The 26701-nt window shown below is 32.2% G+C and overlaps 1 protein-coding gene across 1 annotated transcript in view; it reads right to left on the minus strand.

Annotated features, from left to right (window-relative positions):
- Positions 1–6581: 6581 nt before the first annotated feature.
- Pcdh15 (protocadherin related 15) overlaps positions 6582–26701 on the minus strand; it is a 1704270-nt gene continuing 1684150 nt past the window's right edge. The window contains exons 36-38 of the mRNA XM_074078885.1: positions 25927–25932; positions 8418–8526; positions 6582–7426 (exon numbers count right to left, since the gene is read on the minus strand). Coding sequence (XP_073934986.1) covers positions 6596–7426; positions 8418–8526; positions 25927–25932 — 946 coding nt within the window. The 3' untranslated portion in view covers positions 6582–6595. The remainder of the gene's footprint in view (positions 7427–8417; positions 8527–25926; positions 25933–26701) is intronic.

The following is a 26701-nucleotide window of genomic DNA, read 5'->3' on the forward strand; positions in this document are numbered from 1 at the left end:
CCAGGCACCAGTGGCTCACACCTGTAATTATAGCTACTCCGGAGGCTGAGATCAGGAAGATTGTGGTTTGAGGCCCGACTGGGTGAATAGTTCCTAAGACTCCATTCAAATTAGCCATAGCAAAATGGATTGGAGGTGTGACTCAAGCAGTAGAGCACCTGCTTTGTAACAATGAAGCTCTGAGTTCAAACCTCAGCCCCACCAAAAAGAAAAAAAAAAAGTTTTTTTGTAAATTTATTCCTACTAATCCTTATTGAGATAAAGGACAACTGAAAATTTTATATCCTTGGCAGCATTAAAAATTCAGGTAAGCTGTATGTGTGCCAGGGAAATTATATCACATTTCAAATGAATAGATAGAGAGATGATAGATAGATACATAGATGGATAAATGTAGATATAAATATACAAAGAGGTTGGCACATAAATTTTGGGTCTTTGAAACACTAGACTTAATCATGTGAAAGGATATAATGTAGATTCATGTTGCTTATGCTCCTTCACATGTGTTTCTGTATTTTAGGATGTGAGTGAACATAATTGACTGAATATATGTGAAAATCTCGGTGTCTATGCGATTATAAAAATGTTCCATGAATAAACAATGTGTTAGGAAACACAGTTTCACACTTTCTAGAACTTGGTGGCATGAGTACATGACAGAAATACAAAAGGAATGGGTAGGAATTTTTAAACACACTTCTTTTCTCTACAGTCCTCTAAGACAGGAGCTTGCAGTAGTTCTTATCAAACTGAAATATTAAATATGTAAATGGAAAAAGAGTTACTGATTTTTATCCCCATGTGACACAATAATGAGAAATCATTTTTTTCAAATGAAAATTTATTTTGAAACATTGTATAATGTATAACAATGCATTCTAACTTAAACTTTCTAATTCAGATTCTTCATGCAGCAACATAAAATTAGTTAAGGGAGAACAAATGTTTAGATAAAGAAATTGGGAAAACAGTGGATGTGTTGATAATTTTTCAAACTATATAGACAATGTTCCAGTCTTCCATACATGTGCTGAACTTACCATGAATTTAAAATAATTTGCAATAAAAAAAGATACCCAAAATTAAATATGGGTATTATAGAAATCAAGGTCAATTCATGCAAAAACAAGAGAAAGAAACACCAAAGGAAACTGTCAATAAAAAAAATTAAAGATCTTCAATACTTTTTGAACCTATCCCTCAACCTTATCACTGTGTTATTTGCAGGCACCAATAGTTATCTGCCCTGAGAAAAGATTATTAGCCTATTTTACTAGTTAATTGAATTGGTACCTAAGCCCCACTTACAGAATAAACTGCAGATGGTGAATGAAGCAGAAGAGAAAAAACAAAGCTCATGAAGTAAAACAAAATGTCTTCCTTCAAGAATCAATATTCCATTATTTCTGGCTCTATGATACACAAATATTATTAATATTTTAATAGCAACTATCATTATCATTTGGAAGAACCACTTAGGGCAAATAACATTTTTTGACATCCCTGTTAATAATGTAGTCTAATACCACAAATGATATATTACATATAAAATTTAAGGCAAACTTTTTTCCCATATTTAGAAAGATGCCTTTGGCCAATGTACAGTTACAATTTTGTCAAATTGCTCAGGATCTTTATTGAAAAAGACAAGTGTAGAGACAGAGATTTGCATATGTAATTTTATGGTCATTGAGTCACAAATGTCCTCTCATTTCACCATACTTTCTCCTTCCTCCTCTCCTTTCCCTTAATGCCCACGAGACCTCCTAAAACCCATGGGGTTAGCAGTATTACTGTTCTACCAGTCTGTTCTCATCTTAATCAGCCAGGATCTGTTGGGATTTTTTTGTCTTTAAAAAAACAAAACAAAATCCTGTGCTGATTAATAACCAAAGAAAAAGTTCCTATGTCATTTTAGGAAAATTAGTTACAAGTTTCTTTATCAAGACTTACATATAAATGCCATTTATAGGAAGTATTCTTTTTTTTTTAAGTATTCTTAAGATTAAATGTACTTGTGTATTTCTCCTGTGTCCCACAGCTTTAATCCTGAGTCAGGGATTTATAGAATGGTGAAAGTTTTAGCAAAGTAACTAAATAGCCTAAATTAATTTAGGTAGTATCATTTTTGCTTCTCTGTATCCTTTTCCCAAAATATTCTGATCAAATACTTAATTTGGTTGCTCTGTGTAAAATACTGTTTATCTTTACACTGTCTCCACCAAAGGATGAATTAACCTCATGTTTACTTTGACTGAAATTATCAACTTTGAAAGTGCTGAAACATGTATGCCAAGTAGCTTATAACATTCTTTATAAAAAAATATACTGGAAAATACAATGACATTTCATAAATCATGACTCTACAGTTCTTCCAGCATTAGATTTTTGGAACACTGCTCAGAACTCAATAGTAGCATAAAGAAAATTTCTGAAACATACAAAGCTGTTGCTTATTTCCATCTCAGGCTTAATGATCTTTCAGCAAAATACAGTTTAGAAAACTTCAAACTTTTCTACCAGAATATTAGAAACTTTAACTGAAAGAAAAATTTTGTGAAAGGCACAGCAACCAAATAAATTAAATTTCACAGTCAGAAATTAAAGAAAGAAAAAATATATAAAGATGTAAGCAGAAAGAATTTCATGAGAATCTGGTTGAGATGACCTGGGAACATCAAGAAAATATCAAATTATATTCTCTGATTGAGCTAATAGGGAAATATAACACGCTTATTTAACTTTTGTACAAAATATTTTATTCTAAAAATAATTGCTTTGGTGCTTGAAAGAGTAGACCTGGAGTTCAACAGCATAGGTCATTGCTTCTCAAAATGTAATATGCCTACCGACCTTCTCCAAATCTTGTGAAAATGTGGGTCTAGTAGAGCTAAGGTGGGGGAATGATTCAATATTTCTAAACAAGTTTCCATTGATGCTGATAGGCTTTACAGAAAGAGTATAAGAAGGCATTGATTTTTGATAAAATCAGATAAATGAGATGTTACTGTGTTTGATTCCAAGTACTTTTGGAAATCTGAAACAAAAACAGACTAGTCACATAAGTTGGCAAGTTTGTTGATATACTTCATTCACTTTGGAAATAAAATAATAGCATTATAACAACCTATTTTAATAGTGTGAAACATGTAAGGGGAATAAATAAATTATGCAATATTCAATCCTTCAACCATATAATAAGCATGCATGAGGGAATTTCATTGAAGTCTGAACTTGGTCAATTCTGTGCAAAATTTGAAGTGAATTGTATCATACTAAGACATATTCAATAGAATTCTGAGCTCTCTTAAACTATATTGCTTCATTCTTTCTACATCTGGAGAGTATGCAACACACAAGGCAAGATTTTTAAAGGATTTTTTTTTATTAATGGTGAAACACTGTGCTTTGTTCAGTGCTGAAAAATGAAGACTATGTTCTTTGATTAAAATATGCCCAGGCAATCATTTTCTGGCTCTGAACTATGGCCAGCCACATAAATATGTACATTAAAATAGTCTATAAATAAACTGAATCTGGGAGAAGTTAGATACAACAGTGCATTTGAACTTAGGGATTTCCAGCTTTGACAGGCATTTTACATATTATGTAAATTTTTGACCCTGCAAAACTCCTTTTTGTTATGTTTATAAAATATTCATATCCAGTGACATTAATGTGAAACTTCTCTGACCTTACCAACTCTTCCACACTGAAAATGTGGTTCTAGATGCATTATTGCCTATTTGACCCTTTCTCACTTCTCAATAAGCTTTTACTGAGCGGGATATTTCTTGGTTGCTTCAAACAAGCATTTAATTTCAAATGGATAAACTAAATTATCTACTAGTTTGATATGGATAGAGTGTTTGTAGAGGTGTGAGGGGGCACCAGATAAAATTATAAATTTTATTTTTTAAAAAGATATGACCTCAGGTGTTCCTTCAAAGATCAACAGTGTTCCTTTAAAAGGCTGTAAAACTTTATAATGGATAATAAGGAATATAAGTTCATGATTCAAAATAATTTACAGGTGATTTCCACATTTACTATTACTTTTCATTAGAAAAGGTCAAGACAATATAGACAATAATATAAACTTGATACCTATAAAAACCTTCTAGTATTTTTTCCCATTTGCCTATGGAAAATAAAATTATATTTAATGAAGCATGTGCTGTGAAGCTATAAATGAAGCACTATCTATGGTAACCAAAAAATATATGAATGATTTCTCAGTAAATTGTTTCTTTTTTATTAAAATGAAAAATAATTCAAGACCTCCCCCAAAATGGCTAAATGTTTAAATGGTATGTTATTTAGTGGATTGAGTCTGTCCAAAAAAGATTTTCTAGGAAAAACAATTAATTGATACAAATGCAAGTGCAAATCTGTCTTTTTTTAAATTTTAAAGCATATTGTCCAAAGTTTTAGCTTGTGTGCATGATATAAATTCTATACATTGTTTTCTCAGTGACAATAAAAAGCATAGTTCATTAAAAACTGAAGTAAAAATTAAAATAAAATTTAAAAATTGGTCACAGTTTTGTCATTGGTATATGGAGATTGTTCCAGGGGCCCATCCAAAGCTCTTCATCGTCTGACTGTGTGGGGTCACTATGAAATTCCAAAGTTTCCTTGATATTCTTACTGTCAACCATGGACTCCTGTTCAACTGTGCTTTTCAGCCTGCTCCCCAATGGCTTCGCTGCCATACTGTCAGTCACCACAGGGCAAGGGGCAAATGTGACCAGAGTTGGTCTTTTGTTCATTTTCTCCATAGAAAATGGCCCCTTGGACAACGTGTTCAGGGGAACATTCTCCTCCTGTGTCACTACCAACTTGTCTAACTTCTTAAAGTGCCTCCCAGTTCGGACAGGGGAGGGAACTTTTAGGTTATCTGTGAGGCAGGCACGGCGGGTTCTCACCACAGAACCATTCTGTGCAATATATATATTGCCATTGATGTTACTGTGGATAGCAGGATTGTGAAGACGGTTCCTCTGACACTCAGGAGCACTGTCTTCTCCAGTTGAGCTACTTTCATACTCTCGATCAACGACTAACTTGATCATTCTTTTTCTTGCCCACTGACAAAAAACAAAAAAGCCAGTATGTTAGTCATTGTCAAAGGAACTAAAGAGACACAGATTATAATGCCTGTGAGATGCAAAACAATAATATTTAGAAAGCTAAAAAAGCTTAATAAGTGAAAAGAGGTATAAGGAAACAACTCTTTATTCACATCAGTTTGTTTTCACCAATTGCTTATTGCCTTCAGAGTTTGAAATGCTTGAACAAAGCGTTGCAGAACTAAGAAGTTGACATTCTAGGAGACATATATTTTCTTTTATATTAAACTACTGTTCTACAGACAAAGGAAAGTATATTATCTACATTTAACTAAGGATTTGATTCATTGCTTTATAGATACTATACTATTTAGGAAATTTAAACTGAAAGTAGTGAATGGCATTCGTTATGTTCCACTCATATAATGCCTGCCTTTGTTCCCAATATTTTAAAGTTTTTTAAAACCCACATGATTTTAGCTTGTAATTCATGCAGTATAGTTAGCCAAAATTTTTGTAAATTTAATGCATACGTTCACTTGAAGTATCCTAATTTTCTAAATCATCCTACTTCCTCTTTAAATTCTGTAAACATAAAACAACATATCTTCCAAACATTCATAATTTTCTTAGTAGTGCACAAAAGCAAAAGCTAGGTATTTTAAACTTCTCCTTTTTTGAGCAATTGGAACACAATTTACATTTTTACCAATTCATTTTTCTGTTATCAATCAGCATGAGAAATAGCAAGGAACAAAAGTTAAAAAATATAATATTTCATTTCTGGGAAATGTGAACTGTCAATACTTAGCATTGTGTAAGCCATGATTTCTGATTTTCAGATGCATATTTTAAAATTGTTGTATTTCCTTATCCCACCAAAACATTATAACTGTTACAATTAATTTTTAAATCCACTTAGCTCATATCCACAGCAAAAAATAATTGTAATGACTTTGAATTTTTAAAATTTTGTTTAATCTAACTCTTAATATTTGAGAATGTCAGGCACAATTTTATTTAGACATGTTCATAATATTTTTGATAATACATTGGCAAGTGAAATGTACAAATATGCAAAAGCAGAATATTAGTGATATGATTTGTTTTACCTTGACTAAATATTTTGCAAAGATGATGGATACCATCAAATCTATGGATGTGTATATTCATGTCACCCTATTCAATAGATAGGTATCACTTATGATACAAAATGCCACATTGCCTTAATGAAAATTCTGCTGAAAAGCGGTAAATACTGACTAGCTTATTGCCTGTTTCTAGTTACTATTATAGGAAGAATCAGTCAGTTTTTTTTAGTCAGTTTTAATCTAACATATTATAATGTACAAATTTTTGGACAGCATATATATTCTTTTTTTGGATATGTTTATGAGTTTAAGTCAGATCAAAATTATTGTGAATTTCCTCCCTTTGAAGAGTCACTTCAGAGAACACACAGAAGGCACTGCACACAAGAGCACTCATCACTGCAAAACTCCCACCTCCTGTAATTTCTTTTAAAGTGCTGTGTTATAGCCTTTGGAGTTTGCTCCTGGAGACTTCTTTTGGTTTGCATTCTTGCTTCTGTCATATTCTGGCATCTGAAAGCCCCAGGGACCTCCAGTCTGACTTTCACTACTGCTGCTACTACTGGATAATTCTGATTCCTCTTCACTTTCAATGCTTTGTTTCACTGAAGTTGATTCTACACTACCTTCCTCAGGGACACCTTGAGCTTCAACGTCTGTATATTCTTCCATGGGAGCCAACTCACTTTCCTCTTCTTCTCCTGGATGTTCTTCTTCTTCCATTGGAGGTTCTTCTTCTTGCTCTTCAGGTGGCTCCTTTTTTCTACCTTTGACTTCCTGGACCTCCTCAACAATGGGCTTTCTTCTTGCTAGCACTATGTTTTTCCTTGCCTTTTCTCCTTCTGACTCTGTGGATTCTGATTCTTCTGATTCAGGGGTGGAACTCTCCTCCTCCTCAGAGGGAGTTTCTGACTCAGATTCCTCTTCTGTAGTCTCAGACTCACTGAATTCAGATTCCTCTTCACTGTATTCAGTGTAGTCACTTGAGGATTCCTCCGATTCTATCGTGCTTTCTGTTGCTTCCTCTTGGTCTAGAGTTAGTTTCAAATAATCTTTATCTTCTTCTTCACCTTCAAGGTCCATGATGCCCCTTTTATCTGCTAGTCCTCTAACTTTTTTAAAAATCATTGGGAATATTCTGGCTCTCTTCCATGTTGTGTATGAAGGTTCAGCTGCTGGTGGCTTTTCTATAGTTACAACTACTTCTTCCTCACTAGGTTCTCTAACTTCAACTTTTGGTTTAACTTTCTTTGGCTTTTCCTGAAAATTGTGAAAAATGCAATAGAAGCGTCAGCTTGGGAATAGTTATGGTATGACCTTGTCCCATATAAGTGAAAGAGAAATTATTCTACAGGGTCACAGTTTTAGGCAAGTTGTATAACTGGTTTTAGAAATCAACCACAAAATTCTCCACTGCCTCTAGACATAAGGATGATTAATAAAGAGTAAATTATTTTGTTTTTTTCATACATTATGATACTAAAATCTAATGATTTCTCATTTTTAATGTTCAAAATTCCTTTTGTATTTTATATCAATAAAGAAATAATTGATCACTGTCTCTTCTCTTTCCTATCCCTAGATTTTGAATAATAGCTTTGTGTATTTGCTTTAGATTAAGTCTAGGAAATCTTTAAAATCACGAACATATGTTAATTTATCTGAAAGCTTATGTGAAATTTCAGTATTTTCATAAATTTTTAATAGGTTAAATCTACAGTGAGTTGCATTTTCTTTGTTGAGGGGAAAGGTACCATTTTCCAAATAAATACTGAAGTTAATGTGCAATAATTTGACAGAAATGATACATGCTAATTTAAACATAAATTTCATAATGTATAAAAATATCAGTTAAATATTTTATTTTCTTCTTTGATAATTGAAAAAAATAAAGACTACATTTTTCTTGATTTTTAGATGTGGTGGTTAGTGGACACTATATGATTTTTAAATATAATTGATTATAATACCATCTCTATGAAGCAACATTTAGGATTTTAGAAGCACAAATTTTATTACAGTTTTTTTCTATATGTTTAACATTTAGAAGGAAATAAGTTAAACCATTAAAAACTGATTTCTCTCCATAAAAAAGAACATAAAATAGACAGTATTGGTTAATTTCTATGGAAAACCATTATGAGTAAATAAGATTTTTTAAAATTGGAATACTTTATAGTACCTTAGTCAAATAGGATTGGAAATATTGTTCTTGTATTACTATCTCATATAATAAAATTATAATAATTACCTCTTCCTCTTCATATTCCTCCTCAGCTTCACCAACCACCTCACCATATTCCTCCTGTCCAGCTGGTGGTAACAATCGACGACGACTTCCATACTGAGGCATTTCATACCTGTAATATAAACTACAACTTAAATATCTCCTCATGCAGTCTGTGTAGAATCAACCATGAATGAGCTCAGTTTTCTTCTTTTTCTTCATCTTTTAGTGAACAGATATTTATACAGCATCTATTAAACTTTGTATATTAATTGCAAATCTATAGATCAAGAACTACCACCTGATGACCAAAGGCTTTTGCCATAATGGTATCCTCGGATAACAATAAAGAGACTTGAATTATTTCAGATATATGTTTTGGGAGAGACTATATCAAGGAAAAAGGAACAATGCTCCTTAATTAACTGAAGAACCCAGAGCTCTAGATAGGTTCTCTCTAAAAGTGTAGTAGTTCATTCAGAATATAAAGTCTATTTATTTATGATAAAAGTTTGCTTGAAAGATGGTTTGCAATAGTGTTAATATTCATCTGCTATAGTTTTTTTCTTTTAAAGCAATTACCTTATGTGTATACATGTAATGTTTGGAATACATGTTACTAGATTCTTAAGTATAATTTCTGCTTCTTAATTTCTCTTAGGTAAAGCTTTAGGAAGACTAGTTAGGAAAAACATACTCATCATAGGAAAGAATTGGTGAATTCAGGAATTGAGCAAATATGTTGACTTCTGTACCCATTTAAAAAATTTTGAATAAATTTTATCACATTTTTAGAATTATGATCAATGCCAGTATAGAAAAATTGCTAAAACTTGACCAAAACTAAAGGTAGATACATTACTCATTTTTCAATACAAAACTAATAGTTTAAAAATAAATGTTAACAATAACAGGTTAATAATGACTTATCGATTACAAATTATTACAATTAGATTCTGAATAAAAAAATCTGAAGATGTACCCATGCTCATAACTGTAATAATCTTGTCCATATTCCTGGCCAGGATCAATCCCAGACTCCATGGATAACTCCTATTGTTCAAAGAGAGAAATTGCATTTGAAAACAAATTCTTATCACATTTCAAAGTAAGAACTCCACACCTAGAATTTGATGACTCTCAAAACACACCTGCCAAAACAACTTAAATTATACATGTTAGTTAAACATGTTCATTTTTTCCTGGCCACAATATTTTACACAAAATAAGGTTATATTTGGGGAGGGGGAATTTTCTTCGTTAAAAATATGAACTTTTCATTTGGTCATGGATAACATTTAGATTCCAAAGGAGAAAAAGGATGGAAACCACTCACTCAAAAAAATAATTCAAGTGGGAAATGAAGAAAATGGATACCCATTTCCTGACCACAACAAAACAATGATAAATGTAATTAAGGAACTCATCAATGTCCACAAAACTACCCACAAAGAAGAAATCTGGGAAGAAATCTCTGAAAAATTCATGGAGAAGATATTACACATGGTTAACCACAACGTACAAGATGCACTCAAGAAATTTCATGACACCAAATATAAAAAAGATGAGATGACACAGAAACAAGTAAAGGAACTCAGAGAGAACCTCAATAAACAACAAAGTAAAACAAAGGACACTATAAAAAGAGAGATACATAAAAAGGACAATACAAATAATAAAAGAAGAGTTGAAGATAGATATGGAAAACCTCAGAAGAAAGACTCAAACAGAAATCCTGGAAAGAAAAAGTCCCTATAGTCAAGCAAAAAACTCCAGCACACTAGAACAAGTAGAAGACGAATCTCAGAGCTCAAAGATAAAATAGAAATTAAAGAGAAACAAAAGAAATTATAGTCAAACAACTAAAGAGCTGTGAATGGAATTTGCAAGAAATCAGCAACTCTATCAAAAGACCAAACCTGAGAATCATGGGCATTGAAGAAGGAGAAGAGGTGCAAACAAAAGGATACGTAACATAGTCAATAAAATAATAACAGAAAATTTCCCAAATTTCAAAAAGATTTGCCCATTTAGGTACAAGAAGCCTCCAGGACATCAAACAGACCTGACCAAAATAGAGTCTCCCCATGGCATATTATCATTAAAACAACAAGCACAGAGAACAGAGAAAGAACACTGAAGGCCGTAAGTGAGAAAAACAAATAATATATAAAGGTAAAATAATCAAATAACAGCAGATTTCTCAACAGAAACCTTAAAAGCAAGAAGGGCATGGAATGAGATATTTCAAGCACTGAATAAAAGTAACTTCAACCCTAGGATACTCTACCCAGCAAAACTATAATTCCAAATTGATGGAGCAATAAAAGTCTTATATGATAAACAGAAACTAAAACAATAAATGACCACTAAGCTACCACTATAGAAGATTCTACAAGGAATTCTGCACACAGAAGATGAAAGCAAACAAAACCACTTGAGGAAGCATCAAACCACAGGAGAAGAAAAGACAAGCAATCAGAGAGTAGCATGGATTCTAACGCACATAATCAAATCCTTAAACAATAAAAACAACTAAATGGCAGGAATCACCACATACCTATCAATATTAACACTGAATGTTAATGGACTTAACTCCCCCATCAAAACACAATGTTTGGCAAACTGGATCAAAAAGGAAGAGCTGACAATCTGTTTTTTATAAGAGACCCATCTTCTTGACAGAAATAAACACTGGCTTAGGATGAAAAGCTGGAAGAAGATTTACCAAGCCACTGGTCCCTGAAAACAGGCAGGAGTAGCAAGACAAAGTAGACTTCAAACATACATTGGTCAAAAGAGATTAAAAAAGGACACTTTATACTAATAAAAGGTGCAATACATCAAAAGGAAATAACAGTCATCAACTTATATGCACGCAATGTCAGTGTATCCAATTTCATCAAACATACACTAGAGAACTTAAAAGCACATATAGACTCCAACACAGTGGTAGTGGGAGACTTTAATACCTCTCTATCACCAATAGATAGATCATCCAAACAAAAAAATCAACAAAGAAATCCTAGAACTAAATGACACCATAGATCAAATGGACCTAACTGATGTCTACAGAATATTTCATCCAACAACAACACAATATACATTCTTTTCAGCAGACCATGGAACTTTCTCCAAAATAGATGATATCTTAGGGCACAAAACAAGTCTCAGCAAATAAAATAGAAATAATCCCTGCATCCTATCTGATCACAATGCATTAAAACTAGAACTCAACAACAAAACTAACAGCAGAAAACATGCAAATAATTAGAGGCTGAATAATACATTGCTCAATGATCAGTGGGTCATAGCAAAAATAAGAGAGGAAGTCAAAAGTTTCCTGGAAGCTAATGAAAATCAAAACATGACCTACCAGAACCCATGGGACATAGCAAAGGCAGTCCTAAGAGGAAAGATTATAGCCATGAGTATATATATTAAAAGGACAGAAAGATTTCAAATAAATGACCTAATCTTACATCTCGAACTCCTAGTAAAACAAGAATAAACAAAACCCCAAACAAGCAGAAGAGAAATAATAAAAATAAGGGCTGAAATTAATTAACTAGAGACCAAAACAAACAAACAAACAAACAAACAAAAAATACAAAGAATCAACAAAACAAAGAGCTGGTCCTTTGAAAAAATAAACAAGATTGACAAGCCCCTGGCAAATCTTACTAAAATGAGGAGGGAAAAGACCCAAATTATGAAAATCAGAAATGTAAAAGGGGAGATAACAACCAACACCACAGAAATCCAGGGAATTATCAGAGAATATTTTGAGAACCTGTATTCCAATAAATTGGAAAATCTTGAGAAAACAGACAAACTTCTAGATACTTATGATCATCCAAAACTGAACCAAGAAGTATTAACCAACTAAACAGCTCTAGAGCACATAATGAAATTGAACCAGCCAAAAGTCTCCCAAAAAAGGAAACTCAAGGACCTGACAGATTCTCAGCTGAATTCTACCAGAACTGCAAAGAAGAAATAATACCAACACTCCTTAAACTTTTCCATGAAATAGAAAGGGAAGAAAATGGCCCAACTCATTCTATGAAGCCAGCATTACACTCATCCCCAAACCAAAAAAGGACACATCCAAAAAGGAAAACTACAGGCTAGTCTGCTTAATGAACATCGATACAAAAATCCTCAATAAAATAATGGCAAACTGAATCCAACAACATATCAAAATAATCATTCACCACGACCAAGTCAACTGCATCACAGGGATGCAGGGATGGTTGAACATATGCAAACCAATAACTGTAATATAACTCATTAATAGAAGCAAAGACAAAAACCACTTGATCATCTCAATAGATTCAGAAAAAACCTTTGACAAGATTCAATACCAGTTCATGATAAAAGTTCTTAGAAAACTAGGAATAGAAGGAATGTACCTCAACATTATAAAGGCTATATATGACAAACCTATAACCAACATCATACTTAATGGGGAAAAACTGAAAGCACTCCCCCTAAACTCAAGAATGAGACAAAGGTGCCCACTCTTCCTACTCCCATTCAACAAAGGCCTGAAATTCCTAGCCATAGCAATAAGGCAGGAAGAATAAATAAAAAGAATACAAATGGTAAAGAAATAGTCAAAATATCGCTGTTTGCAGATGACATGATCCTGTACCTCAAAGATCAAAAAAACTCCATCTAAAAATTTCTAGATACCATAAACAGCTTCAGCAATGTAGCAGGATAAAAAATCAACCTACAAAAATCAGTAGCCTTTCTACACACCTACAATGAACAAACTGAGAAAGAATACAGGAAAACAATTCCTTTTACAATAGCCTAAAAAAAAAATCAAATACCTAGGAGTAAAGTTAACAAAGGATGTGAATGACCTCTACAAGGACAATTACAAAATCCTGAAGAAATAGATTGAGGAAGAATACAGAAGATGGAAAGATCTCCCATGCTCATAGATTGGTAGAATCAACATAGGAAAAATGGCTATACTACCAAAGCAACTTACATGTTCAACACAATACCCATCAAAATCCAATCACATTCATCAGAGACTGAAAAATCTACCCTAAAGTTCATTTGGAAACAAAAAAGACTGCAATTAGCCAAGGTAATTCTGAGCAAAAAGAGCAACAATGCTAAAAATATCACAATACCCGACTTCAAACAATATTACAGAGCCATAGCAGTAAAAAACAGTATGGTACTGACACAAAAGCAGAAATGAAGACCAGTGCAGCATAATAGAGGACCTGGATATGAATCCACACAGCTATGCCCGCCTTATTTTTAAAAAAGGTGCCAAAAACATATGATGGAGAAAAGAGACCCTCTTTAGCAAATGTTGCTTGGAAAAGTGGCTGTCTGCCTGTAGAAAACTGAAACTAGATCCATACCTGTCACCCTGTACTTGTATCAACTCAAAGTGGATCAAAGACCTTAATATCAGACCTGAAATCTTGCAGTTAGTACACTAAAGAGCAGGGAATACTCTGGAAACAATAGGTATAGGTAAGGATGTCCTCAGTAGAACTCTAGCAGCCCAGCAACTAAGAGAAAAGATGGATAAGTGGGACTCTGTGAAATTAAAAACCTTCTGCACAACAAAAGAAATGGTCTGTAAATTGAAGAGACCACCCACAGAGTAGAAGAAAATATTTGCTCACTACACATCAGACAAAGAACTGAAAACCAGAATATACAGTGAGCTCAAAAAACTAAACTCCCCCCAAATCAATGAACCAATAAAGAAGTGGTCAATTGCATTAAACACAACTTTTTCTAAAGAAGAAATTACATGAAAAAATGCTCAACATTCCTGGCCATAAAGGAAATGCAAATCAAAACCAAAATAACATTCCACCTTATCAAGAATACCACCAAAAACAAATGCTATCATCAACAACAAATGCTATCAACAACAAATGCTACCATCAACAAACGATACCAACAACAAATGCTGGCAAGGATGTGGGTTAAAAGGAAGCCTCATGCACTGCTGGTGGGAATGTAAGCTAGTACAACCACTTTGGAAAACAATATGGAGGCTTCTTTAAAAATTAAGCATAGATCTACCATATGATCCAGTAATACCATTCTTAGAAAGTAGCAAAGAGGTCTGGTAGAGATGAACCAATGTGGGTTGCAATACACAAGTGTATGAAAGCAATGCTTGGAATTTTTCTATGTAGCTATCTGTATTTCAAACCAGCAAAAAACGATATGTCTTTCTTATTACCTCTTATGTTTTCTTTCAACAAAATTGGAGAAGAAGGCAGAACACGTTTTCTCTAGAAGCAGGAGGGTGGGGAAGAGGGGAAAGGTGGCACAAACAATGTAAGTAAATGTAAAAATGATAAAATAAAAGAAGAAAAGAAGAAAAAGGAATCTAGGTGGTAGTGTAGTGTATTCTCTCTTGGTGACAACATCTCTACCAACCATACTGTCCTGCATCTAGAATCTGCCACCTATCTTGTTTTGATTTTAAAAACTCCATTCACTTAAATTACATCACTGATTTGTACAGTTATTTGAGTTTGCAGTTCTTCTGCTACAATAACATACTGCCTGATGGCTTTGAGGTTTAAAAGTACTTTGCAAATCAATTTCAGAGGAATCCAATTGTGATGTCAAACCTAGTTCAGCTTGCCAGCTAGAGTAACTGAAATTTAAAAAATAATCAGCAACACCATATGTTGGTGGGGACGTGCAACAACTGGACCTCATAAAATTTTGGAATGATAACAAATTGGTTAATTCAGGAAAATGTTTGGCAATAGTACTAACATTAAATATAAGCAGCTCTATTTCAAAGAAATTCATTTTATAGCTTTATATAAAATGGAAATATGTACATTTCTGCACCTAAATACATTATTAATAATAACCAAAACTAGAACCAATGCAAAAATCAGTGAGATACATTATTATATCCCACAATGTAGATGTATCTCACGAACAGAATGATAAGCGAGAGAGAGCAATTACAAATTAGTCACACTGTATGACCATCTGATCCTGTTAAATGAACTTTAAAAACAGACTAACATGTGCCTGTGTGTGTGTATGTGTGCACTCTTAAAAATTCAGATGTGCTGAACAATGTGTATGTTCTTGTATCTATAAGTATCATTTCAATAGAAAACTTCATTATATGAAAGGAGCAAGAATGAGGTAAATAAAGACCAATAAGAAATTAGAACAAAGCTAAAATCTAGGATTAAATTGTCCAAAATAAGTAGTTAGAAAAATATATTGGCCTCATACTGGTCAGCTTAAACTTTTGAGCAGTCTAACACCCTGTGTAATGATATTTATTTAAGTGAAGCAAATGTGTCTCAGAACTAATAATTTTACCCTTCTTGGCAGAGGCTGACAAAAGATCTTCAAATCTTTCTACTTGAAATTTTAGTTACTTTTAGTAGTAATATAGATATGTATTTTCCTAAAGGAAGAAGAGTGATAGTAACAATATGTGTCCAGCATCAATTTGTCTAAAATTATATTAAAGGATAGGTAGGACTGGTATATGAATGCAGGAAACACAGCAAGATAGCCTCCATTCAACCAGTCACTCTGTACTTCTGAGCTGGAAACAGTGGGATAGGAACCAGCAGAAAAGAATGACTTGAAGTGTAGCCAGGTGCTGGTGGCTTCCACCTATAATCTTAGCTACACATGAGGCTGAGATCAGGAAGATCACAGCTCAAGGCCAACACAAATAATGGTTCATGAGATCCCATCTCCAAAATAATCAGAACAAAATAAACTCAAGGTGTGGCTTAAGTGGTTGAATAGCTGCTTTATAAGCACAAATCCCTGAGTTCAAACCCCAGCCCCACCAAAAAAATGACCTAAAGTGTGTCTTTTGGATGCTTATACCACCCATGAATGAAGATCAGAATATCATACCTTAAAAAGAAAAGAAAGAGAGATACAAAGAACCTAATGTAACCATTGAGACCCCTGAGTTACTCTACACACAAAATAAATGCTGGCCTTTCTTTCTGTATCATACAGTCCCTGTAGGCATCCTCTCATTGGTAAATCAGAAATTTTAGAAAGCTATGCAAAATAGCATACTAAAAAGTTTTCTCATAAGTAGATCCAACAGTTAATGTTATTTTAAAAACCCATTTTTGTTGGTCACCACACAGAGAGACTAAAGTTAGGTAGAATCATATTATTATAACCCTTTATACTGATGCAAATGGAAATGACATTTGTAACTTTCATTTGCTGAATTTCTTCCTGCTACATTCCAATTGCTGAGCTAGCAGATTAGGTAGCGGGCATTACTGCCAAACATGCCAATATTTCATAGATGATGAGGTTGATGTGCGGGAGGATGAATGTTTTGACTAAGGTCACACATGCAGTAATTGACATTTGCATTTTCAACCTGAATTTTTAGATTTGGTAATTTAAAAAGTCCTTTTCATGAAAATTTTTGATAAAAACCTTATAAAATTTGATTTTTTTCTTCTCACACAATCTCCATTATTTAGGGGAGCAATTTTTAACCAAGAATGCTTCTCTTTAGCCAAGGTAGGACTTTGTTCTTAAGGAAAAGGAATAAAACATTTATAAATGGAAATATAGATGGAATAAATTTTTAAAAAATGCAGGCCAGGCATGGTGGTGCACATCTGTAATCCAATACTCAAAAGACTAAGGCAGGGCATCCCTAGCTTAAGGCCAGCCTTGGGTAAATAGCAAAATTTTCAGATATGAAGAATAAAAAACTCTAAATTTATTTCAAGGAAAATAAATATTACTTGATTTTATTTTTTATTTGGTGGTATATAAACATAAAAAGCAAAATAAAATGCATGTATTATATAAATTTGAAAATCTCTTTCATTTGCAAAAGAATATGTAATGGGTAATTTGAACTATACTTGGCCCAAAGGCAAAACTTTGAACCAGGACAGATGTCATTCATCCTTTATACTTAGCCTAAATTAAATTCATCCTCAGGCCTGGATCTGATGAATCCCTACACATTAAGACAAGTACCTATGATCAGGTTCGTGAATTACTTCATTCAAGGATGTCTTATTTTTAATAGGCTCAAAGGTCTTATTTTGTTTAATTTCAAGAGAATAAAGCTAAAATTCATAATTCGAATCACCAGCAATCAATGAGAAGCTGACTTGTGTTTTTTATTGTTTATTATTTCAATTTGAAAACATGTTTTCTCTTGTAAAATTATACCCATGATATCCACATGCAAGAGGGACATAAAAGTATATAAAAAGTATTGAAGTCATGTAAAAACGTCGTGAATATTTAGTGAGATTGGAAAGAAAGGGAAAATTGATACCTCTGGTTTAAGAAGAGAAGGTCTCAGAAGTTGCTGTTGCTGCCAAAGGAAATTAAAATAAAAAAAAGATTTAGAAAATAGGTCAGATGGAAAAGGTAGACAGTTATTGAGATGACAGGGAACAGAAGCAACAGCTTAAAGCTATTTTAGAATTATTTATTATTCATGTGACGGGTACCAAAAGCACAAATAATATTTTGAATAAGCCTGCACAGTGAAACATAGAACAATAAAGAATCTACATCTTAATTTCATCATCATTTTAACTAACATAAAATCTAATAACCTTAATGAAGAGGAATCTATGAAGAGTTTGTGTAAGCTCCATAGTACAGTTATTTATGCTTCTAAAAACAGTTCATCATATAATCATTTATAGCAAGTTTGAACAGGTTTCAAATTATTCTTTTTTATCTTTCTAACCACACAAAGTAAAATCATATCCATTAAGAAGGATAGAACACACAAAATGATATGGTTGTAATTTGTTCAAGATCATATTTAAGACATAATCCCCATTTCTCCTTCTTCTTAAAAGACTTATTAAAATAATCATTTGTTGACTTCATAATAATGTAGCTTTAACCAGATGAGAACAACTCATACAGTTCACATTCTAGGGTATGCCTTCTAAACTATAAACCACTTGGTTAATATACTTAACTCCTTTTCTTGACTGAGAAGCTGTATGCTAAATAAAAGTATGTTTTCCGTGACCTTTGATAACATAACTTCAGAACAGCCAGCCAAATACTATTTGTCAGAATGCTCACTGTGTTCTCTGCAGAGTCAGAGTCACAGTAACATCATAGAAAATCCATGCTTTCTAATTTCTGAATTTAAAACAAATTATTTAAGATGCTGAACAGTGAATAGATGGATCCTTGGACAGTTAAAAAACAAAATATAAGTAATCTTACAACTTCTAGATTTTATATTTATATGTTAGAAAAACAAATTTAGGGGAATATTGTAATACTGAGTAACTGTAATTCAGGACAAAAGAAATTTATCCTTGAAAATGTGAGCAATTTATCCTTCTTCACCCATTAAATATTAGATTTAAGACACCAAAGTGTAGAAACAGCATACAGAAAAGATACTAACATATGCTAAAAGTTTTGATTGAGTTAAAGGATAACAATCTGGTTTCAGAAGAATAATATTAGCTCTACCTATTACACAAATGATTGACTAGTAAGCCTGATAAGATACAACATCATAAAGCCCTTACCTCTGATGTATAACCTCTCCTGAAAGGCAGAAATAAAGAAATCAGTATTAAATATCTTGAATTTTTAGATTAGATAATCCTACAAATAAGGGTCACTTAAATAAATCTGGGAAAAAAATGAAATAATTTTTACTAAAAACAATCTCAATGGGAAATATGTTTCATAGCATTCTCAAGACAGGAAAACAAGGTTTCAGCCTAAATTACTGAAAACAATTACTATTGCAGAGCATCGTTTCATATGAACAAAAGAACCTAAAATGCCTATTTATCTAAATAGTGTATAATAATACACTTTGACTCTGTTAAGATCAGTTGAGATCAGAAATATTTTACATTATCTTTGTCCTGTAAACTTTTTGATACACACAAAATATTTATTAGGGAAAGAGATCTGTTTCTTCCATGAAGAATACAATAGGTAAAGGATGAAAAATTATCTCTGGAACTAAAATATGTTCTTCAAATGCTTTTCAGATGTTTTTCTTGTGTATGTCAACATGAATCTAAGAATATTGACTGAAAAATATTACAAGGGCCAATTACATTATTAGAATAAAAGGAAAAAGGTTTTAGAGATATAATAGTCAAATGTTAAAAAATACATAAAGATTAATAATTGTCCATGGAGCACAAGTTGGTGAAATATTTGACTGTATTTAAGAAAGATATAGTAACAGTACATTCAATGTGACTGTCACTAATTACAAAATGTTCTACTTATTATGAGTTTAATGGTTGACCCAAATTACTAAACTGATGCTGTTTATCATGCTGTATGGAATTAAAATACAACTGTAGTGAAGATTTGTTACAAAGAGATAGATACATAATTTTCTAAAGTCTAATAAAGCAATCTCTGCAGGATGTTTTTGAAATCGATTGCCTTCATAGGATAAGTCTAGTTATCTTAAAGTACCTTAAGTGGTGAACACATTGCTCAGCAAAGGTGTTGGTAATAAAATTAATATGATTTTACTAAATCCTGTCAGTAGTTTATTTTTTGAAATGGTTCTGTAACGAATTTTATAAAGAACTTATCTATTTCTGCCAATATTTTTGAAAATAATAGTCCTTCTAATGCCTTTAAAATTTTAGACATTCAACTCTTACTTAGTTTCTCTTTCAGAGATAGTAAAATCTTATTTATGTTTTAATAATGACAAGTCAAATTATATAAAATATCTGATAAATGCTCCTTTATTTTCTAAGATATTTCAACTGCCTCCTTTCATTAATAACATTTACCATAAATGGGGAAATAAAAAATATCAATAGATCAATTACACTTTTCATTTAACCTTTCTCATCTTCTGTTTTGTTACTTATATTGTTTGTTTCAGCTCAAAGGCAAAAATTAAAAATTTATATAACAGAATGAATATTAATAATTATCTGTGAGGTTTCAAAAAAGACTACAATTATAAAATGGGTCAAATAATACTGATACATCTTTTTAAGTACTTTGTATGAAATGATGTATATTAATTATTCCTTTAAAGCTTATGCATGCATTATATTTATTTTTAATGACAGATGCTTGATATCCTATCTTATGCATTTTAAATAAAGTATCTAATCAGTCCTCATTCATTAAATGAATTAACAAATGGAGAGAAAAAGTATTATTTTTCTAGTGGCTGGTTATCATTTTGTAGGGAATAGCAGAGGAATAGTTAGATTGACATATTCAAGTAATATTGATGGGTCTCCTATAGAAAACATTTAAATTGGCTTTGATTATGAAGTCAGAAACATACAATAAAATGTGCCAATAAATACTATGAGTGCTTCATTTAAAATGTATAAAATACAAATAAATGTTTACTTTATACAAATACTATTAAAATGTTATAGAAAATGGCAATATAACCATTTAGTAGGCTATAATTACTCGCATAAAAATGTTTTTTTTGGATTTCTTATATTTCTTTGTTCAGTAGTTAGAAATTTTCTTATCGAGAAATTCCAAGTTTCACATTTGCAAGAAGATGGTAGAAATTAGCTTAAAAGCCACACACACTCACATTAAAGGCTCACACAACTGTGAATGATACCTTGTCAGAGTCCGCCAAATAGCACAAGTTCTCATGCATATGACCAGCTGCCAAAAAAAAACTCCAACTGAAGTTTTTCAGTGAAAGAGAGAAAAAAATCATGTTCAAGGACCCCAAGAAAGACATATTCTTGATTTGGATGAAAAGAATCTGAAGCAGAAAGGCTAATGAAACTAATTAGATTCACAGATAGTTTTATATCTGACCTAGTTAATCAGGAATGCCAGATCAAATTCTTGAAGAGATGTCAGAAAATACAAGGGCTGAACAAAACTTTTGAAATGACACATTGCAGTGCTCTCAACCTATATGAATATACTTACAAAAGTAGCTATCAAGCTTAAGTCTTGCCTGAAAATTTTCAGGAATCTTCTGTGTAAGAAAAGCTATGATAACACTTTTAACTTATTTGTAACAGTCTGCAATTTTCCCGTAACAGTCACATAATACTAATTTGGAGCTATGTTCTCTTGTGCAGAATAATAAAGTATTTAAAGAGCCAGAATTAAATAACTGTACTTGTATTCAAAATAGGGATTTCCAGTAAATAAAATTTATTCTGTATGCTTCATGGGAAAATAAAAGAATTACTTGACAGCCAGACGTTATACACTACATGTTGTTTGTTTATATATAATTGTATATATAATGTACAAGTATGTAATTGAGCTAAAATCAAGCTCAGGTGATTGTGTAAGTTTCATGAAGAATGTAGGAAATAGTAATATATTAGTTAATATTAAGAATTTAAAAAGCTGAGCTGTAAGATACTGGGACAACTATCATGACAATAGAAATTTCTTCCTATAACAAGGAAGAAATTGCCTAAAACAAGAAGCAAAGGGCTACAAAAAATGGATGACATTCCATCAAATATAACCTCTCTTGATTTTTACTTAGAGTTATTGTATTTCACTTATTAAATTAGACATAAATATTTTCTTTGAAGGAGTACCTTATAAAAGTATAATTAAGGACATGGTATAATATTGTAAAAAGGTAAAATTAGATAACACTTTATAACTATGGGAAAAATGAAATGTCTTACAAAAGCCAACAACTTGAGATTTATTTGCATTATAAGGAGGAGAAGGAAAGCACAATGAGAAATTAATAGAATAAGACAACAGTTGCAAAACCCAAAAGATTTATCAAACCTATAAGCATACTAGTAACATAAAAATGAGCCAGAGGAAAGAATGCTCTTGTAAGAAAACAGATGACTAGATATTATAGCACCTGGGGTTTATTTTGAAATACCTTATGTCTGCCATTCCCTACAGTCTAAAGTACATTTTACTTTGGATATATTTCTTCTTTCCAAATTCATAGGCTTCAAGAAAATGACAGAACCTGTGGTACCACTTTTAGTTTATTTGTTAGAAGTATGCTTTTATTCTGGAACCATTCATATAAAACTATTACCAAAATATCAAAGAAAAAGTAAAATCAGTGCATCAACATGATAAACAAGCCTTTGGTTTAAGTTGGATTACTAAATTTCATGCCCAAATTTCCCCATTAAAAATAGATTAAAATTACTTACTTTTTAAATAAATGTAGGACAAATAACGCTATTTTGTAGTTAAGAAAGTTAAGGTAAATCTACTGCATGAGTTAGTGGTGATGATGTTAATAATCTTTTAAATTAAAAATGTGGAAAAAACATCATTGCATTGAGTTTGGGGTAAAAGAGTGAAACCTTCCTTGATGTTCAAATTTGATATTCAACTTGAAGATTTTTGGAGATAAAGGTTTTGCCAAGTAAATAGGAAAAGCAACATTACAGTGAAGTAGATTGACTGTGTGATTGTTTTTCAATTCCCTGGACATTGTTCAAATTCTCCTGGTTTTGTTCAGATGTTTCCACATTTGCTTTTTCTGAAGGGCAAACAGTTTGAAGTATTGAAATATTTGTGTGTGTATAGTTTTTCTCTATTTGACTGTGCATGTTAGACACTGACTTTTCAAGTTCTGCTAAATTTTTAATATGTCTGAGGATGTTTTTCTGTTCTTTTTGAGGGTCTGTTTTACACGCTTGTTTTGATGTTGGTAGCTGTGTCAAAGAAGACTTGATTTCCTTGGTAGGTGTAGTATTGGTAGTACATTTAACAACCTGTATATCAATATTCTCTGTGGGTAAAATGGAAGCTGAAGGAGGCAGTAGACAAGGAAGTGGAAGAGGTACTGGAGGAAAAGTAGGAAATGAAGATTGAAGAGGTAAAAGGGAAGAAGGAGGGGTAGTAGATGTAGGTACAGAATATTCAGGAGAAGGAAGAGGAGGAGGAGAAGGTATAGAAGGAGGAGAAAAGGAAACAGAAAGAGGAGTAACCACAAGAGGAGAATTGGACTGAGGAGAAGAAGGTGGGGAAAGAGATGGACAGATGTTAGGTTCACAGGACAGATTTTCAAAAATGCTCCTCTTATTGTCAATATCTGACATACAACTGGGTATATCTCTCTTAAAGATTACAGAATTTAAAATGCTAGGCCTTGGAGGAGAGAGTTCCAAGGTACAGTCAGCAGGAGAAGTGATGATGCTAGGTTCTGATTTGAGTTCCACACTTCTTGAAATAGTTGGCAAGGTGGAGAATGAGAAGTGAGACCAAGAAGAAAAGGAGGCATCTGAAGATAGAGATTTCAACTGTTCTGCTTCTTGTATGATCAGTGTTTTTCTTTGTCTTGTTTGCTCTGTTAGATTTGCATCTTCACTTGTAAGCAATGGATTGCTGCTACCTTTTTCCTTTGGATCCATTCCAAGGCTTTCACTTTCAGGTTTTTGCCTGGTGCTTTGCCACTGCACCAAGTCCATGGTTTCTGTTCTGTTTGGAACCTTCCATATCAGTTTCCTAGGTAAGCTGACTGGCTGTTTCCACATTCTGTGAATCTTTTCTCTTGGGTATCTCAGAGACCAACTCTTGACTTGTGTTTTGGGTAAAAATGGGTCTTCAAAATCTGTTCTCAGTAAAATGTCTGAATTTGCTGATTTTTTATCTATATTTTCTTTATAAAGGGGATTATGGACACTTAAGTCATCCTCATCAGAAAGAAATGTGAATTTTCCTGCAGGATTAGGTTGGTTGTTCTTAAGTGATCCTTCTATATGAGCTGGCTTGTGAGCCTCAATGGTATTGGAAGAAGAGGGCATCACAACTTGTTGAGTTTTCCTGTCTTCTGTGTCTGAGTTATTTCCCCTGCTTTGTTCAAAATGGTAGAGAAGGAAAAGACTTGAAAGAAAAGAAGATAATGAAACGTAAGGAAACAAATAGTGATAAAGCGTTCATGAGAAAGATGTTTCATGGTTTTCATTTCAACTTCAAAATAAAAAAAGCCTAACAATATTGATCTATTGAAACAAGACATTATTTTCTTGTCCCTATCCTCAAAAAGACAAAGCAGAAAAATCTTGTGGGTTATGAACAGCATGAGAAATTTTCATTAAAAAATATGCCAATCTCTAGAATATTTTTTTTAGTTAGTTTGATACAGCAAAGTATCCACGTCTACACATAACAGTTCATTCATGTATAAATCACAATTGTCTTCACAAGCATCTTGGCTTTTGATTTCATGTCTCATGCCTTGCTCAAGGATGCTCAGAGGTGACTGTTATGCCTAAGAGATCCTTGGCTGTATCTGATTCAGTCACCTGTCCATTAAATTTCATCTCAGTAATTCCATAATGTAGCTAAAAGCAGTCTGTGACATGAGACAGAATTTGCAAGAGGACATAGAAATGGATATTCTACTTTCCAGTGTAAGAAAACTAAGGTTCCTAAAGGTAGAAGAGAGAATTTTCATAGTGTTCCAAATTATAATTGAGAAATTGACTTTATGCTACAGACTTAAACACAGATTATTTCCTACTGCTTAAATTTTATGCTTAAACAAATTTTAAAACATTATAAATTATAAATTTATAATTAAACATCATAAATAATAGCAATCAGAAGAAGAACTGTTGGTATTTCCTTCAAATATGATCTGGATCAAATTTTAGTTAAGATTGCCTTTAATGAAAATATTTATGTTATAATAATACTATTTGCTCATGCATGGATAATGAGTCATGAGTTATAAGATGCTGTGAGGTATAATTAAAGTTGAACAAGTCAAAGAGCACAAATTAAGTGCCTCTACTGAAAGCATTGGGCCCCTTCCTGAAAGTTTTGTAACAGGTAGTTTTAAATAGTTTTTCAGTTCGTTTTGTTCTCAACCCAACAGAACAACGTATTTAGGTTAGTAGTTATTCAAAATTTGTTCACTCAGGAGGAAAGAAAATAAGAGGGAAATATTTTGAATAAAGACTAAATAGCCAAGTTGAAAATTAGGGCAGTATGTTAGGCAATAAAATGATATATAAAGTTAAAGTTGTTAATGTGACATTTAGCAAAAATACAACTATTAAAAAAGAATTCTCACAGGTGGGCCTAGAGTATTAGGCCCATGTGAAAAATTTAGTAAGTGTGGAGAATTCGAAATAAGTATACATCAAACACTTTAATGTTTTTTTGAGCATGCAAAGTCATTTTTGAAATGTGTCACAAATCATTTAACTTGGCATTACATGGCCATTGTTTTGTGTAGATCTGTACTTAGTCTGATTTTTCTTGGAAGAAATAATCTATATAATGCTATCATATCACTTGTGGTTGAAAGAAACCTATAAATATCTTCAACCAATTAAAAACAAGGATAATTTTGAAATCCTTCTTTGGTAGGCACAAATACTCTTGCTAGGAACATTTTTTAAGCTCATGCCATTTCAAGGTGTGAAAAGGAATTTAGGTATGGAAGATACACGCCAATGATTCCATAGAAAAAGATGAAGATTACTGTATATACCATAAAACGGCATTTAATCTATCCTAATACTCTATTTTCTAATGCCTTTGTATTAGAATGATATTATTTACTTACTTATGCCTACGTATCCACAGGTGAGAAAGAGAAAACATGTGACAGAAAAAAAAAGTTTTAACTGCAGTTAATTCCAGATGATTATGAAGATGCTAACAGGAAGTAGCTTTAAACAGTTACTATGTATATCAAAGAAAGAAAATGCATGTTATATTTTCTTTGTTTTTGTTCATGACATTAATAATATTTTAGATAAAATTATATGGCTTTTATTTGGATATCCTACCACATAAAATTATATTTAGCCATCCATTTACTACACACATGTAAAATTCACTTCTAGGATGATTTCAGACATAGAAATTTTGAATGCAGCTAAGAATTGTTTCTATTGACAAACTATAAAAAATTAGTACACAATATTTATAAAGAAGTTATATTTTCTTTGGTAGAAAGTAAATAAGTACTATGATAAATATTACAGAGTAAATGAATCTATATGAAGTTATTAAATACTTTGTAAAGATTTCTTTCAAAATGATTTTTGATTTTTTTCCTATTAAAAATAATTGATAATAATTCATTTGAAGCTACTTTTAAAATTACTTATTAGAATTCTTATAAAGGTTTTGAACAGGTAAATATTTCTTAAAATTAGATAATTGGATTTGTAGAACTTATAAATGTTTCAATATATAGCCTCAAAATCTTCTACTAAGTCTGTTGTAATAAAATTCTCAAGTAAATGCAATCCTTAAGTATTGCTATTTGCAAATTACCATCACCAAACTATATAGATTCCAGATGATGTTACATACTATTCATGGGTCTCACA

The sequence above is a fragment of the Castor canadensis genome, chromosome 7 (assembly GCF_047511655.1).
Source record: "Castor canadensis chromosome 7, mCasCan1.hap1v2, whole genome shotgun sequence".
Lineage (NCBI taxonomy): Eukaryota > Metazoa > Chordata > Mammalia > Rodentia > Castoridae > Castor > Castor canadensis.